Genomic DNA, 16,507 nt, shown 5'->3' with positions numbered 1-16,507 from the left:
TTGAACCCATGTCTCCCCCATTGCAGGCAGATTCTTTACCATCTGAGCCACCAGGGAAGCCCAATATTGTGCTAATGCAGTATAATGAGAGGGTTCAGGGTGCTGACCCTCTGCTACAGTTGAAAATCCATGTATAACTTTATTTATTTATTTTTTCTTCCATTTATTTTTATTAGTTGGAGGCTAATTACTTTACATCATTACAGTAGTTTTTGTCATACATTGAAATGAATTAGCCATGGATTTACATGTATTCCCCATCCCAGTCCCCCCTCCCACCTCCCTCTCCACCCGATCCCTCTGGGTCTTCCCAGTGCACCAGGCCCGAGCACTTGTCTCATGCACCCAACCTGGGCTGGTGATCTGTTTCACCCTAGATAATATACATGTTTCAATGCTGTTCTCTTGAAACATCCCACCCTCGCCTTCTCCCAGAGTCCACAAGTCTGTTCTATACATCTGAGTCTCTTTTTCTGTTTTGCATATAGGGTTATCGTTACCATCTTTCTAAATTCCATATATATGTGTTAGTATACTGTAATGGTCTTTATCTTTCTGGCTTACTTCACTCTGTATAATGGGACATTTCTCCAAGGAAGACATACAGATGGCTAACAAACACATGAAAAGATGCTCAACATCACTCATTATCAGAGAAATGCAAATCAAAACCACAATGAGGTACCATTATACGCCAGTCAGGATGGCTGCTATCCAAAAGTCTACAAGCAATAAATGCTGGAGAGGGTGTGGAGAAAAGGGAACCCTCTTACACTGTTGGTGGGAATGCAAATTAGTACAGCCACTGTGGAAAACAGTGTGGAGATTTCTTAAAAAGCTGGAAATAGAACTGCCATATGACCCAGCAATCCCACTTCTGGGCATACACACCAAGGAAACCAGATCTGAAAGAGACACGTGCACCCAATGTTCATCGCAGCACTGTTTATAATAGCCAGGACATGGAAGCAACCCAGATGCCCATCAGTAGACAAATGGATGAGGAAGCTGTGGTACATATACACCATGGAATATTACTCAGCCATTAAAAAGAATTCATTTGAATCAGTTCCATGTATAACTTTAGAGTCAAACCTCTGTGTCTGTGGCTCCGCATCTACAAACAGATTCAGTCAACCATGGATTGTGTAGTAATGCAGTATCTATTTATTGAAAAAAAAAACTTGGCATGTAAGTGGACCTTAACAACAATTCCAGCCAGCCTTGTTCACAGGTCTATTGTAATTATTTTAATATAATGTAAATTCGTGATATCCCATATATAGACCATTGGTAGCAAGGTAGATAAATTTCATCTTTTTGTTAGGGATATTTAATTAAAGGGGAAAAATTTTTGTTGAAGCCATTTTTGTATATCCTTCAGAAAGCTAAGTTTACTTTAAAAAGAGTAAGTAAACTTGCTTTCTTACTTTTATATCTTTAGCGTCTGGCAGTTACTGGCTCATTGGAGACCTGTTGTATATTTAGTGAATAACTTAATAAAATTAATGTGATTATTTACACTAATATTATTTTAACACATTTAAATGATACTACTATTTAAGAAGGGCTTCCCTGATAGCTTAGTTGGTAAAGAATCTGCCTGCAATGTGGGAGACCCCAGTTTGATTCCTGGGTCAGGAAGATCCACTGGAGAAGGGATAGGCTACCCACTCCATTATTCTTGGGTTTCCCTTGTGGCTCAGGTGGTAACGAACCACCTGCAGTGTGGGAGACCTGGGTTTGACCCCTGGGTTGGGAAGATCCCCTGGAGAAGGAAAAGGCTACCCACTCCAGTATCCTGGCCTAGAGAGTTCCATGGACTGTATAGTCTATGGGGTTGTAAAGAGTCGAACAGACTGAGTGACTTTGGGCTTGCCTGGTGGCTCAGACGGTAAAGAATCTTCCCGTAATATGGGAGATCCGGGTTCAGTCGCTGGGTTGGGAAGATCTCCTGGAGAAGGGAATGGCAACCCACTCCAGTGTTCTTGCCTGGAGAATGTCATGGACAGAGGAGTCTGGTGGGCTACAGTCCACGGGTTCACAAAGATTTGGACATGACTGAGCGACTAACACACACACTATTTGAGAAAGCAAGTCACATAACCAGCACATCATAGTTCAGAAGTTTTCATATATTTTAATAGAAACTCCAGTAAAATAGAATAAATTCTATCAGGTTGGGGTAGGATTTATTTCTTAAGTTAGTTTTTTCTTTTAAATATAATAATAAAGTGTTTATTTTCTACCTTGTAAGTTAAACCCTGTTCATGTTGCTCTCATTTCTGCTTTTGTCTTAGGCCCACTGAACTAGATGCACTGGTATTTGGCCATCTGTATACCATTCTTACTACACAAATGACCAATGATGAACTTTCTGAGAAGGTGAAAAACTACAGCAACCTCCTTGCTTTCTGTAGAAGAATTGAACAACACTATTTTGGCAAAGGCAGCTCATCTATCAGATTGTCTTAGAGTTATGTGTTAATTTAGTTATTATTAAAAAATTTAAACTTCTGAAATATGTGTTACTTGAATGATGTAATAGATAATAGTATAAGAATTCAAAGCCCAAAATACTGCTTTTCAAAACCTCAGAACAAATTATGTAATATATCATATACATGTACTTTATACTTGTGTACACATTAAATAATTTTAAATGATTTCATTTGATATGTTGTACCCCGTATCTTTGAAAGTTTTGTTTTTTTGACACTTGTATGCATATAAAAATAAAGCTCAAACAACTATATGGCTGGTGTGTTTATTAATACTTTCCATCTTTCTGAAAGCTGTTCTTTGAGCTTTATATGTGTAATAAACAGTGTCTTTTCTAAGGCAGTAATTTGTGTTCCATACTCCCAAGATTACTAGATACATGATGAACCTGGTCATGGGAAATACGTTCTTAACAGTGTACTTAAAAAATGCAAATGATTACAAAGCATTTAAATCCTGGAACAGATTTAAGAGCATTTTTCTTACGTTAACTTTATTGAACTTAAAAACATTTTTTCAGAGGAGCTATACTTTACATTTGATAAAAAGATAGTTTTAAGAACTTAATTTTTTTTAAACTTCTTTTGGAATAGAATATTTTAATATTGCTGTTTTATTCCTTTTGCGGGGAAGTGAGGCTTTCCTGTAGGCTTAGACGGTAAAGAGTCTACCTGCAATGCAGGAGACCCAGATTTGATCCCTGGGTCAGGAAGATCCCCTGCAGTAGGAATGGCAACCCACTTCAGTTTTCTTGTCTGGAAAATTCCATGAACAGAGGGGCCTGGTGGCTGCAGTCCATGTGGTTGGAAAGAGTCGGACACAACTGAGAGACTAACACTTTCTTTACACTTTTTATTTTCTGAGGATAGTTTCCACACAAGTATTTATTTATACCTAGACACTAGGGTTATATGCTGTATTTCTTTCAGTTTTTTGAATATTTTATGTAAAACCAGGGATGCTGTAAGAGTCAGATGTAAAAATCATTTCTTAAAATTGTCTAGAATAGTAGTATTTTTATGTTTATTTATGTACCAGACATTTTAACTCATCTAATCCTTACAAAAACCATGAAGGTTATTACCCCCAGTTTACACAAGAGGAAATGGAGACACAAAAAGTAAGTGGTAGAATTGGATTTCAAACCCAGGCTGTCTTGGCGTTTGTTTGGCTTTTTTGAAGAACACTATAATTTTTTTCTAAGATGATAGATTTATACCTTTTAAGGAATGTATTAGGTTCTCCTTAACCCAAGTCCCATGTAAACATTGGGTTCTCACTTTTGACTGTAGTGCTATTTATTATAGCTTTCCTAAACTAATTTTGTAATTTGTATTATTATTTTAAAAAATTCCAATTTACGTGTGCTTTTGTACAATTTTTATGACAGGTTTTTTGGCTCTGTATCTTTATATGATTTTTTTTTTTATACTGGATAAGATTCTCTTCTCTTAATAATACCATTATTAAAGGAAATTAATACATTCTTGTAAATGCTGCTGTTCTCTCCAAGGAACCATAAGGGACAGTTTCTAAGGTTCCTGCCATGCCCCCCATTTTTTGTTTTCTTTTTCCTTTTCTTTGGTGAACTTCCTGTGAGGTCCTTGGAGAAAATCCTGTGAGTAAATGTGAATTCCTCTTGGTTTGTGGCCTCCAAGGTTTTGATGGTCTTCTGTTAGCTCACACTCTGCCCGCCTTAAGTCATTAGAGTATTAGCTGAGTTCTTACTGTTGTCCGGTAGTGTCTTTTTCAGGTAAACAGGTGCTCATGTCCCTTCTCTCCTTAGATTTGGGTTAGTTGGCCCTGTAACCTCAGCTTTCGGCTGGGTTCAAGAACCAGAATGAATTTTTGTATGGTGTTTATTGTTATTACAAGATAGGGAGCAATGCTTTTCTTTACATTCTGAAATGGGAAATCTGGGAATCTGGGTTGCTTTTTATTCTTGAGATAAGAAATGCTCATTAAGAATTAAAAGTGCTGAATTTTTAAAGTGGTTTATTACGAAGAATTTCAAACATGAAGAGAAAATAAAAAGAATTCCCAGGTACCTATGAACTTACCTCACTTCAACAGTTAGCAACTCAGGGAGGTCTATTCCCCCCCCACCCCCTTTTTTTTATATGCTTTATATGTTGCACAGAAGTTCATGTAAGCCTGCTTTTGAAGATGTAGTATAGAAACATTTTTTTTTTATTACTTGGAGGCTAATTACTTTACAATATTGTAGTGGTTTTTGTCATACATTGACATGAATCAGCCATGGATTTACATGTATTCCCCATCCCGATCCCCCCTCCCACCTCCCTCTCTGCCCGATCCCTCTGGGTCATCCCAGTGCACCAGGTCCGAGCACTTGTCTCATGCATCCAACCTGGGCTGGTGATCCGTTTCACCCTGGATAATATACATGTTTCGATGCTGTTCTCTTGAAACATCCCACCCTCGCCTTCTCCCACAGAGTCCACAAGTCTGTTCTATACATTTGTGTCTCTTTTTCTGTTTTGCATATAGGGTTATCGTTACCATCTTTCTAAATTCCATATATATGTGTTAGTATACTGTAATGGTCTTTATCTTTCTGGCTTACTTCGCTCTGTATAATGGGCTCCAGTTTCATCCATCTCATTAGAACGGATTCAAATGAATTCTTTTTAACGGCTGAGTAATATTCCATGGTGTATATGTACCACAGCTTCCTCATCCATTCATCTGCTGATGGGCATCTAGGTTGCTTCCATGTCCTGGTTATTATAAACAGTGCTGCGATAAACATTGGGGTGCACGTGTCTCTTTCAGATCTGGTTTCCTCGGTGTGTATGCCCAGAAGCGGGATTGCTGGGTCATATGGCAGTTCTATTTCCAGTTTTTTAAGAAATCTCCACACTGTTTTCCATAGTGGCTGTACTAGTTTGCATTCCCACCAACAGTGTAAGAGGTTCCCTTTTCTCCACACCCTCTCCAGCATTTATTGCTTGTAGACTTTTGGCTAGCAGCCATCCTGACTGGCGTGTAATGGTACCTCATTGTGGTTTTGATTTGCATTTCTCTGATAATGAGTGATGTTGAGCATCTTTTCATGTGTTTTTTAGCCATTTGTATGTCTTCCTTGGAGAAATGTCTGTTTAGTTCTTTGGCCCAATTTTTGATTGGGTCATTTATTTTTCTGGAGTTGAGCTGGAGGAGTTGCTTGTGTATTTTTGAGATTAATCCTTTGTCTGTTGAAACATATTCTTAAAAATATTTTCTTGTTATTTGACACTATTTTCATCTAATCCCAGTCCCTTACTCTACCACTGGAAGTTGCCATTATAGTGAATTTTGTGTTAACCATTCCCATGATTTAATTTTTTGCTTTTGATGTTTATATAAATGGAATCACACTCTATGCATCTTCTGTTTTGCTTCTTTCACACAGTATTACATTTAAAAATTTCATTCATTTTGTTGTACCTAGCCGTGGTTCAGTTCAGTTCAGTCCAGTCGCTCAGTTGTGTCCGACTCTTTGGGATCCCATGGAACGCAACACGCCAGGCCTTCCTGTCCATCACCAACTGCCGGAGTCTACCCAAACCCATGTCCATTGAGTCGGTGATGCCATCCAACCATGTCATCCTCTGTCATCCCCTTCTCCTCCTGCCCTCGATCTTTCTCAGCATCAGGGTCTTTTCAAATGGGTCAGCTCTTTGCATTAGGTAGCCAAAGTATTGGAGTTTCATCTTCAATATCAGTCCTTCCAATGAACACCCAGGACTGATCTCCTTTAGGATGGACTGGTTGGATGTCCTTGCAGTCCAAGCGACTCTCAAGAGTCTTCTCCAACACCACAGTTCAAAAGCATCAATTCTTCTGTGCTCAGCTTTCCTTATAGTCCAACTCTCATATCCATACTGGAAAAAGCATTGCCTTGACTAGACGGACCTTTGTTGGCAAAGTAATGTCTCTGCTTTTTAATATGCTATCTAGGTTGGTCATAACTTTCCTTCCAAGGAGTAAGCATCTTTTAATTTCATGGCTGCAATCACTATCTGCAGTGATTTTGGAGCCCCAAAAAATAAAGTCAGCCACTGTTTCCACTGTTTGCCCACCTATCTGCCATGAAGTAATGGGCCCAGATGCCATGATCTTAGTTTTCTGAATGTTAAGCTTTAAGCCAGCTTTTTTGCATAGTTTTCTTTTATATGCAAACATAGCACTTCTTTTCTCTGTTCTCTTGTCAGTGGACATTTTGGTTGTTACAGAAGTTTGCTATTATAAAAAATGCTGTTTATGAACAATTCTGTACATATGTCCTGATATAAATGTATGAATTTTTCCAGGGTATATACTTAGGCGTATAATCACTGGGTTGTCAGGTATGTGTGTTTAACTTCTCTAGGTAATTCCAAATCATCTTCCTAAATATTTGTGCCAGTTTACACTCTTACACTTAGCTACTTTGCAAACATTTGGAATTATTAGTTTTTTTTGCTAATTGGTTTTTAATTAGTATTTTCCAGGTGACATCAATGAGTTGAGGATACATTTATGTTTATTTATTTATTCTTAGCTATTCTGGGTCTTTGTGGCTGTGAAGGCTACTCTCTAGTTGCAGTGTATGGGCTTCTTATTTCTGTGGCTTCTCTTTTGTGGAGCACGGGCTCTAGGGTTCATGGACCTCAGTAGTTTTGGCACATGGGCTCAGCAGTTGCGGCTCCCAGGCTTTGGAGCACAGTAGTTGTGTTGCACAGGCTTAGTTGGTCTGAAGCATGTGGAGTCTTCCTGGATCAGGGATCGAACCTGTGTCTCCTGCATTGACAGGTGGATTCTTTGCCCCTGAGCCAGCAGCAGAACCCCTACATTTATGTTTATTGGCCATTTTCTTTCTTTTTTTTTTTTGAAGTGACTACTTGCTGTTCAGTCATTCAGTCATGTCTGACTCTTGGTGACCCCATGGACTGTAGCATGCCAGGCTTCCCTGTCCTTCACCATCTCTCTGAGGTTGCTCAAATTCATGTCCATCGAGTGGGTGATGCCATCCAACCGTCTCATCCTCTGTCGTCTCCTTCTTCTGCTCTCCATCCTTCTCAGCATCAGGGTCTTTTCCAGTGAGTGGGCTCTTCGCATCAGGGGGCCAGAGTATTGGCGACATTTTTCTATTGGGTTGTTTGCTACTCTTACGACCTATCAGAATCCTATTTGTATCATTGATATTAATGTCTACTTGATTATAAATGTTACAAATATCTCCTAGTTTGTCTTTTCACTCCCTTTATGATGTATTCTAATGTACAGAAGTTCTTAATTTTTATATAATCAGTGATGATCAATCTTTACCTTCATGATTTGAGCTTTTTGTCCTGTGTTTATACAGAACATCCTTCTCAGTCATTATATATGAGTCAGGCTTCAGTGTTACAGTCCTGTCATTCATGGGACTCCAAAATATGGCCTTATTTCCTTTCCATGGTAAGTGACTCTTAAGTCCCTGTGCTTGGCTTATTTTCTGTATTTTAATCAATCCAGTGGACACAGTCTTGGGAACCAGTATGATTATGGTATATCTCAGTGTCACGGAGCAGGTAACTGAAAACTATACCCACCCATTGTATGATGTTAAGCAAAATATTTCTGTGAACTTATTTTAGTGTTCACCTTGTAAGTTCTTGCCTACTTTTATCAACAGAGGGGGAGACCTTAAAAGACTATGTCAAAGTAATACCAAAAGAACATTTTGTGAAATTCCTAAGCACATTCAGTTTACTTTTTGTAAAAATTTGTAGAGAAAGACAGTGTGAAACTGACAGCAGACATGTTGAAAAAAGTATAATCTCAACTGCATAGCATTCCTATATAAAACTTGAAAAAAAGAAAAACTTGAGTTACTCAAGGATTGGTTAGCTTGAAGAACTGTTCTACAAAAGTCCAACTAGACTCTGCCTACCTGGCTTCTGTGTTCTGTAGAGTTTTTTGGCATAATTTATGATGACTCCATTAATAACTCTTAAACATTAAAAAACAAAAATCCCAACAGAATTCACTTTAGAGTGTTCAAACAGGAGAGCATTTATTGTAAGGTATGAAATGGCTTACAGGACCACTGAAAGTACTGAAGATGCAGTAGGTTGTACTTTCAGTAATGACTCCACAGAACTGGGTCACCAGTGAAGCTCTTGCCTCTTCTGTGATCAGGGAGCCACGGGCTCCACAGCCATTTCTCACTGTTGTGATCAAGAAGCTACCGTGATTGGAATGCTCTGGTCACTGCAGCATTCTAAGCAAGAGTCAGATAATGCTTGCTGTGGTAAGCATTAGCAGAAACAGATGCCTCTTAACACACTTCCTCTTAACTTCACAAAGCTGGTGGCTAAATACCAGGATCTCTACTGATGCTCAGTCGTGTCTGACTCTTTGCGACCCCATGGACTATACAGTCCGTGGAATTCTCCAGGCCAGACTACTCGAGTGCATAGTCATTCCCATCTCCAGGGGATCTTCCCAACCCAGGGATCAAACCCAGGTCTCCTGAATTGCAGGTGGATTCTTTACCAGCTGAACCACAAAGGAAGCCCCTACTGATGCTACTACAAAAGAATCAGAGCCTATATGATAATGCTACCAGAGAAAAAGTAGAATTGTACCTTCTACCTCACTTTTGCTTTTCAAATCTTTCACACATGCATCTGATTGGCTTACTCTAAATAATATCCAAAACCCTATTGTAAAGCACTGGAAGAGGTAGGTTTTAACTTTCTAGCTTCTGTAGGAAAGGGTGACACAATGAATGTTGAACACCAATCCACACTGTATTTATCACCCTTGAGTTTATAAAACTACTCCCCAACATATTCCTATACAAGTTTTGCCTCTCATACTAAATTTCTTAATGTATCTGGAATATTCTTTTTTAATTGTTTGAGGTGGCTGTTTAATTTCTTTCTTGTCTGAAATGGATAACTAATTTTTCCAGCATCATTACTGATTTTATTATCTGGTCTGACTTTTTCCTATTGGTCCACAATCCCAGTTGTATTACCAGTTTGCACATAGGATTATTTCTTGATTGTTCTGTTACATTGGTCTAGTCCATGTATGGCTATCCTATTTGGCAACAAAATAAAATTCTCTTAGTTACTATATTTTATGTCAAATTTTGATATGTGATAAGGCAAATCCCCCATTTTCTTCTTCACCTTCATAAATTGAAGTTGAACCTTTGCACTTCAGTGTAAGTTTTAGAATCAATTTTTAAAATTCCATCAAAAAGTGGAATTTTGATTGCATTTACATTGAATCTCTGAATTATTTTGGGAAGAATCACAAAATTCAATTTTTATATTCATGAATGTGTCATGCTGCCACATATCTCTTTAATGTCCTTCAATAAGGTTTTTCTTCATAGAGGTTTTGAAAATCTTTTGTTGATTTTGCATTTATGTTCTCTCTCTTTCTATTTTTAGCCATTATAAATAATTACAAATGCAAATTGTTGACATAAAAAATCTTCATGAATTTTGTATGTAATCTCTCCAGTCATCTTGTTAAATGTTTTTATTCTAATGGTCTTTCTAAGGATCCTTTTTGGTTTTCTGTAGATAAAATAATATAATTCCTAGATAATGGGAGTTGTGTTTCTTTCAAACTTTTGTTTTTTACTTGTCATATTGTGGTAACCTGCACCTTACATTAATGTTACATAAAAATGGAATATCCTTTTTTGTAGATTAATTAGATGGGAGTTGACAAGCTTAAATATATTGTTTCTGCTCTTAAAACATGGTAAATATCTCCGTTCATTTATAATTTTCTTTAAGTACTTCTTGAAAGTTTTATATCTTGCTGCATATAAACTGATTTTCCCCCTTATTACAGGTTGTATTTTCCTGCTTCTTTGCCTATCTGGTAACTTTTTGATGTTGGATAATGTTAATTTTGTCTTTTGAGGGTCCGGATTGTTTATTTCTGTGAATATTTGTGAGCTTTGCTCTGGGATGCAGTGTTCTGTTGCATTTTGGAGTCTTTCTCCCATGAAATTGGTTCTCTGTACATTTGCCAGTTCTTGGTTGTCTGCTTATCTGTCTTTGAGGATCGCTGTACATCTCTTTGTGGATGCTAGTTACATTCCTTTATCTGGCTCTTTTCACTTCCATGATGTGCTTCTAAATAGAGTTTGGTGGCAGTCTGTGAGTGCTGTGTCTCCTCCTTGGATTAGCTGTCCGTGTGCCCCACTGTTTGTCTAACCTCAGATCTGTGCTCGCTGCATCGTTCTGAGAGCAGACACCCTACTGCTGTCACGCACTTGCTTCTTAGCCGGAGTTGAAGGAGAGCCGCACTGGCCCAGCTGCTCTGAATTCATCTTCCTAATGAACCACTTGAATACCTAAAATCCTTCCCACACTTTGTAGAAGGTGCCATCTACCAGTGACGTTTCCTTAGACTCCTGCCGTTCTGAGATAACTTTCTGCTTCTACCTGGAGCTTTGGTTTCCTCCAAACTTATTTCTGTATAAATTTTATGCCATCTGCATAATTTTTAAAATCAGAAGTTCTTCAGAATTTGTGCCCTTTGGTAGCCCTTTTGTGTGTGTTTGTTTTCCACTGTTGCTATAGATATATTCTTTTAAAATACATATTTATTCTGACAGTTTATGGGCCTTTGGGTAGAATATTGTGGACACATGGTTAGCAGTTACACGTTCATTATATGAAGGTGTATAGTGTTTATCACCCTGATTAATAAGGGATTTAGGTGGTTTACAGTGTATATGTTATAGTGTAATAAACATTCTTGAACATATATCTTTAAATACATAAATATTTCTGAAGTGTTAATTTTTAATGGTGGAAATTTGTTGTTTTTGCTTTTGGTAAGTTTTAAGAGTTTACATTGTCAAATTATCCTTCTAAAGAATGTATACTTGTCCAAACCCATAGAATGTATAATATCAAGAATGAACTGCAAACAGTGGACTTTGAATGACTATGATGTGTCATTGTGGGTTCATTAGTTGTAACAATTGTACCTCACTCTGTTGAGGGATGTTGATAATGGGGGAGAAGCTACGCATATGTGGGGGCAGGGAGTATATGGGAAATCTTTGTACCTTCTCTTCAGTTTTGCTGTGAACCTAAAACTGCTCTAAAAAATTATCTTAATTTTTTAATAGTGTATTTATTGAGTAAAGACTTATAGTACTTGCAGTTTTGAAGCATTATTCCAAGCTCTTTACAGATATTAAAACTATATTCTTCACAATAACTCTGCGATGTAATAATATTATCCCCATATTAGAGATGAGAAAACTAAGGGCTCACAGAGAAATTAAGAAATTTGTTCAAGGTTATATAGCTAAATTAAATCAGTTTACATCCCACAAAACTGTGTTTCACCGTTAAACATTTAAATATTTGCCAATCTAAGTGAAAAGTAACATTTCATTACTCTTTGACTTTGTATCTTTATATGAGTGAGATTAAACATTTTCATATCTTTATTAGTTATTTGTAATCTTGGATTTTATTTGTAGCCAATTGGATTGTTTCTTTTCCTTATTGATTTACATGTGATCGTTGTATCATGCATAAATTAACCCACCGTTTTCACAGGGACTGTGGATCTTTGTCCTCAGCTTGCCATTCGCTTTTGACTTCATTTTTCCTGCAATGTGAGAGACCTAGGTTCGATCCCTGAGTTGGGAAGACCCCCCTGGAGGAGGGATAAACTACCCACTCCAGTATTTTTGCCTGGAAAAATCCTATGGACAGAGGAGCCTGACAGGCTACAGTCCATGGGGTCACAAAGAGTCAGACATGGCTGAGTGACTTTCATTTTTTCCAGAAGTAAGTTAAAATTGTTCTAATATGTTGTCAGTGTTCAAATAATTAAAATGCAGTAGATTGTAATTAATAGTGAAATAACATCAGGCATAACTTTAATTACTCAGAATTAATTAGAAAGGATTTTAGGATATTGTAATGCTTCTGGTGGTTTTTGTTAAAATTAGTTAGGATGAAGAATTTTCGTGCCGGTTGATACATTTATTGCTTGAATGATAGATGTATCTGTTTATATCATAATTACTAATCTTTATGAAGTTCTGAAACACAGCTTATTTGATTTGCTCACATTCTATTTAAACTCAAAAGGTATATAGTATTCATTTTATCCTCACCTGCCTACTTGATGAGATTACGTTAGAGGATAAAATATTGATTCTAATTTGAAAAACAGTATTTCTCCTTCCTGATTCTAATTTCCTCCATTAATGAGTGATAGAAAAGGCTTTATGTTAAAAAACAAACCCTTTTATTTACTAGGTATTTTGAAAATTTTAGCAAGTATGTCAAATTAACATATTACCTAATATCATAGGTGCTGTTGATTTATGCTGATTATCAGATCAATGTCTTAACTTTGATGTGTTAGATATTCAGTATGTGGGTTTCACATGCAAATATGTAATGTATGCACTTTCAATATCTGCTGGATTGAAATTGTACTCCGGAGGGGAGAGCATACTTAAATCTCTTTGCCCCCACATAACATGTGCATTTTGTTCATTTTGAACATGTAATTATTTCATTTTGGTTTAATCATACATTTAAAAGAGATACCATTCATAGGTACAAAGTTGTTTCTGGGGTTTAGCTCCTTGTTTTCCATTGCCTAGGTTTTAAAACTAAAGTTATTTTAAAAATAATATATGAAAGACTATAGTATAGCTTAGATCAGAAAAATGATTAATTTTATGGTGATTTTTTTTCCTTTAAATCAGAAACATTGGCTCACTGAGTTTAATACAATATACTTCATCAATGTAATGTTTCATTCCTATAAAATCAGAGAGAAATGAAAAAACAATAAAGATGTTGCTATTTTTAGCTTTTTGTTGTACATATTTAGTTTGAATTCCCAGTTATATTTACTTTTTTCTGTTGGACAAAGTAAGATATGTACTTAACGATATTAATGAGAATTTTTATCACAAACAGGGAAACTGAAAGAGAAGTAGAATGTGCCATGAGGAAAAACATATGACAGTCTCATTACTGACCATATATGGAGTTTCAAAAGACACTCTTTTGTCTTTTTGAAAAGACAAAGCTAATGAATGAAATTAAGTAAATTAATGAATTTTTAAAATGTCTATTTAAAAAGTAGGAAAGATCATTCTCTAGCTAGTTGTTTATTATGATAGTTGATCTTTTAAATAGACTGGAAAATTAGTTAACAATCTATGATATGTTCTTGCATATAAACCTAAAATTGTGTAAACAGTAATTTAACCCACTAGCGATATTGGGTAGATCCACTGTATCATTTATTGACAGTCATTTGACTGTGTGATGTTACAAGTTTTTTCTAACTAAAAGCAATAACAGATTCAGTTCAGTTCAGCTCCTGTCATGTCCGACTCTTTGCAACCCCATGAATCGCAGCACGCCAGGCCTCCCTGTCCATCACAAACTCCCAGAGTTTACCCAAACTCATATCCATTGAGTCGGTGATGCCATCCAACCATCTCATCCTCTGTCATCCCCTTCTTCTCTTGCCCTCAATCTTTCCCAGCATCAGGGTCTTTTCACATGAGTCAACTCTTCGCATGAGTCAACTCTTCGCATGAGTCAACTCTTCGCATGAGGTGGCCAAAGTACTGGAGTTTCAGCTTCAACTTCAGTCCTTCCAATGAACACCCAGGACTAATCTCCTTTAGGATGGACTGGTTGGATGTCCTTGCAGTCCAAGGGACTCTCAAGAGTCTTCTCCAACACCACAGTTCAAAAGCATCAATTCTTCTGCACTCAGTTTTCTTTATAGTCCAACTCTCACATCCATACATGACTACTGGAAACACTATAGCCTTGACTAGATGGACCTTTGTTGACAAAGTAATGACTCTGCTTTTTAATATGCTATCTACGTTGGTCATAACTTTCCTTCCAAGGAGTAAGCATCTTTTAATTTCATGGCTGCAGTCACCATCTGCAGTGATTTTGGAGACCCCAAAAATAACGTCAGCCACTGTTTCCACTGTTTCCCCACCTATTTGCCATGAAGTGATGGGGCCAGATGCCATGACCTTAGTTTTCTGAATGTTGAGCTTTAAGCCAACTATTTTACTCTCCTTTTTCACTTTCATCAAGAGGCTCTTTTGTTCTTCTTCACTTTCTGCCATAAGGGTGGTGTCATCTGCATATCTGAGGTTATGGATATTTCTTCCAGCAATCTTGATTCCAGCTTGTGCTTTCCCCAGCCCAGTGTTTCTCATGATGTACTCTGCATGTAAGTTAAATAAGCAGGGTGACAATAACAGATTAGGCGTCCTTTATCTGCTCTTTTGGAGAATTTAGAAGTGTTGAATTTCTCATTAGCACAAGAAGCATTATTTTGGCAAGTTCTTAAATACCCAAGTAGTCTTTATCCCTTGGTATCAATCATATTCTTTATCACTAGACTAATACCCTTGAGAGTTAAGTTCTAATTAAGTTTCATTTTCATATCCCCCAAAGTGTTATATTCATTCATTCAGTAAACACCTTTAATTTGCCAGGTACTGTGCAAGGTTAAGTAGTCTGGATGAAGATCTGCTGTTTTCCTGTCCTGTTATCTCCAGATACTTACTAACTTGTTGAGCATACATGGCAGGTGCTCAGCAAATAGTAACTGTGTAAATTTAGGTCATGGATAATCTCCTGAAACTTGGAAATTAAACAGAGCACTTAGAAACAATCCATGGCCAAAGAAGAAATCCAAAGAATGAGAAAATATTTTGAATTTAGGAATAATGAAAAAATAATATCCAAGCTTGTGGTATTTAATTTAAGCAGTGCCTAGAGGGAAAGCTATAGCTTTACATGCTCATAAGAGAAAAGGAAAAAAAATTTTCAGTCGGTTAAGTGTCCACCTTTAGAATCCAGAAAAAAGCAGAGCAATTAACCCCCACCCAATAAATACAATGAAGGAAATAACAATGAAAATCATTAAAGTAGGAAGTGGGCAAACAATAGAGAAAAGAAACCCAAAATGACATAGAAAGCAGAGATGAAGTAGAGAAAATCATAAAACTCTAGACAGTTTAAGTACTGGAATGGGTTGTCATGCCCTCCTCTAGGAGATCTTCCCAACACAGGGATCAAACCCAGGTCTCCCACATTTAAGGCAGTCTCATTATCATCTAAGCCACCAGGGAAGCCCAAGAACACTGGAGTGGGTAGCCTATCCCTTCTCCAGGGGCTCTTCCTGACCCAGAAATCAAACCAGGATCTCCTATATTGCAGGTAGATTCTTTACCAGCTGAGCTACCAGGTAAGTCCAAAAAACAGACAAAATGGAGAAAATCAGTAAAACTCTAGACATTTCCAAAGGGGAGAATGGATAATGTTTTAGACAGATGATTCTGGAATAACTCAATATCATATGGAAAAAAAAACCAGTATTATTTCGATCATTCACAAAAATTAACCCAACATGTATTATAGATCTAAATGTAATAAATATAAAAGTTTAAAACTAGAAGAAAACACTTCTAGAAGGAAGGGATCTTTGTGTCCTTGGGTAGGCAACAGTTTTACAGATAGAACAGAGAAAGCACTTATGAAAAAATATTGAAAAATTGAACTTCATTTAAAATTCTGCTCTTCCAAAGATACTTTGTAAAATGAAAAGGCTTGCAACAGATGGAGAAAACATTTTGTAATAATGTATCTGTTAAAAGTCTTGTATCCAAACAGATAAAGGACTCTTAGAACTTAATAAAAAGACAACCCAGATTAAAAAGTGAACAAAATACATACACAGACATTATACAAAAGAGAGGATATAAATGGCTAATAAATACATGAAACAAGCTTAATGTCATTAGTTATCAGGTAAAAGTAAATTAATCCATGAGATACCACTATACACCTATTAAAATGGCTAAAATTGGAAAGTTTTACATTATCAAGTGTTGACAAAGATGTGGAATAGGGCACTTTGCTGGTGGTCCAGTGGTTGGGACTCTGCCCTCCCAGTGTGGAGGGCATGGGTT

General features: G+C 37.0%; 1 protein-coding gene across 4 annotated transcripts in view; it reads left to right on the top strand.

The window, feature by feature from the left end:
* Window positions 1-2,755, top strand: part of MTX2 (metaxin 2) — a 68,827-nt gene extending 66,072 nt beyond the window's left edge. For all 4 annotated transcript variants that reach the window (XM_070475987.1, XM_070475989.1, XM_020886137.2 and 1 more), the window contains one exon: window positions 2,301-2,755. In XM_070475987.1, coding sequence (XP_070332088.1) covers window positions 2,301-2,475 — 175 coding nt within the window. In that variant the 3' untranslated portion in view covers window positions 2,476-2,755. The remainder of the gene's footprint in view (window positions 1-2,300) is intronic.
* Window positions 2,756-16,507: the final 13,752 nt, after the last annotated feature.

Source organism: Odocoileus virginianus, chromosome 13, assembly GCF_023699985.2.
Source record: "Odocoileus virginianus isolate 20LAN1187 ecotype Illinois chromosome 13, Ovbor_1.2, whole genome shotgun sequence".
Lineage (NCBI taxonomy): Eukaryota > Metazoa > Chordata > Mammalia > Artiodactyla > Cervidae > Odocoileus > Odocoileus virginianus.
The sequence above is the reverse complement of the archived record's forward strand: the minus strand, read 5'-3'. Positions and strand labels throughout refer to the sequence as shown.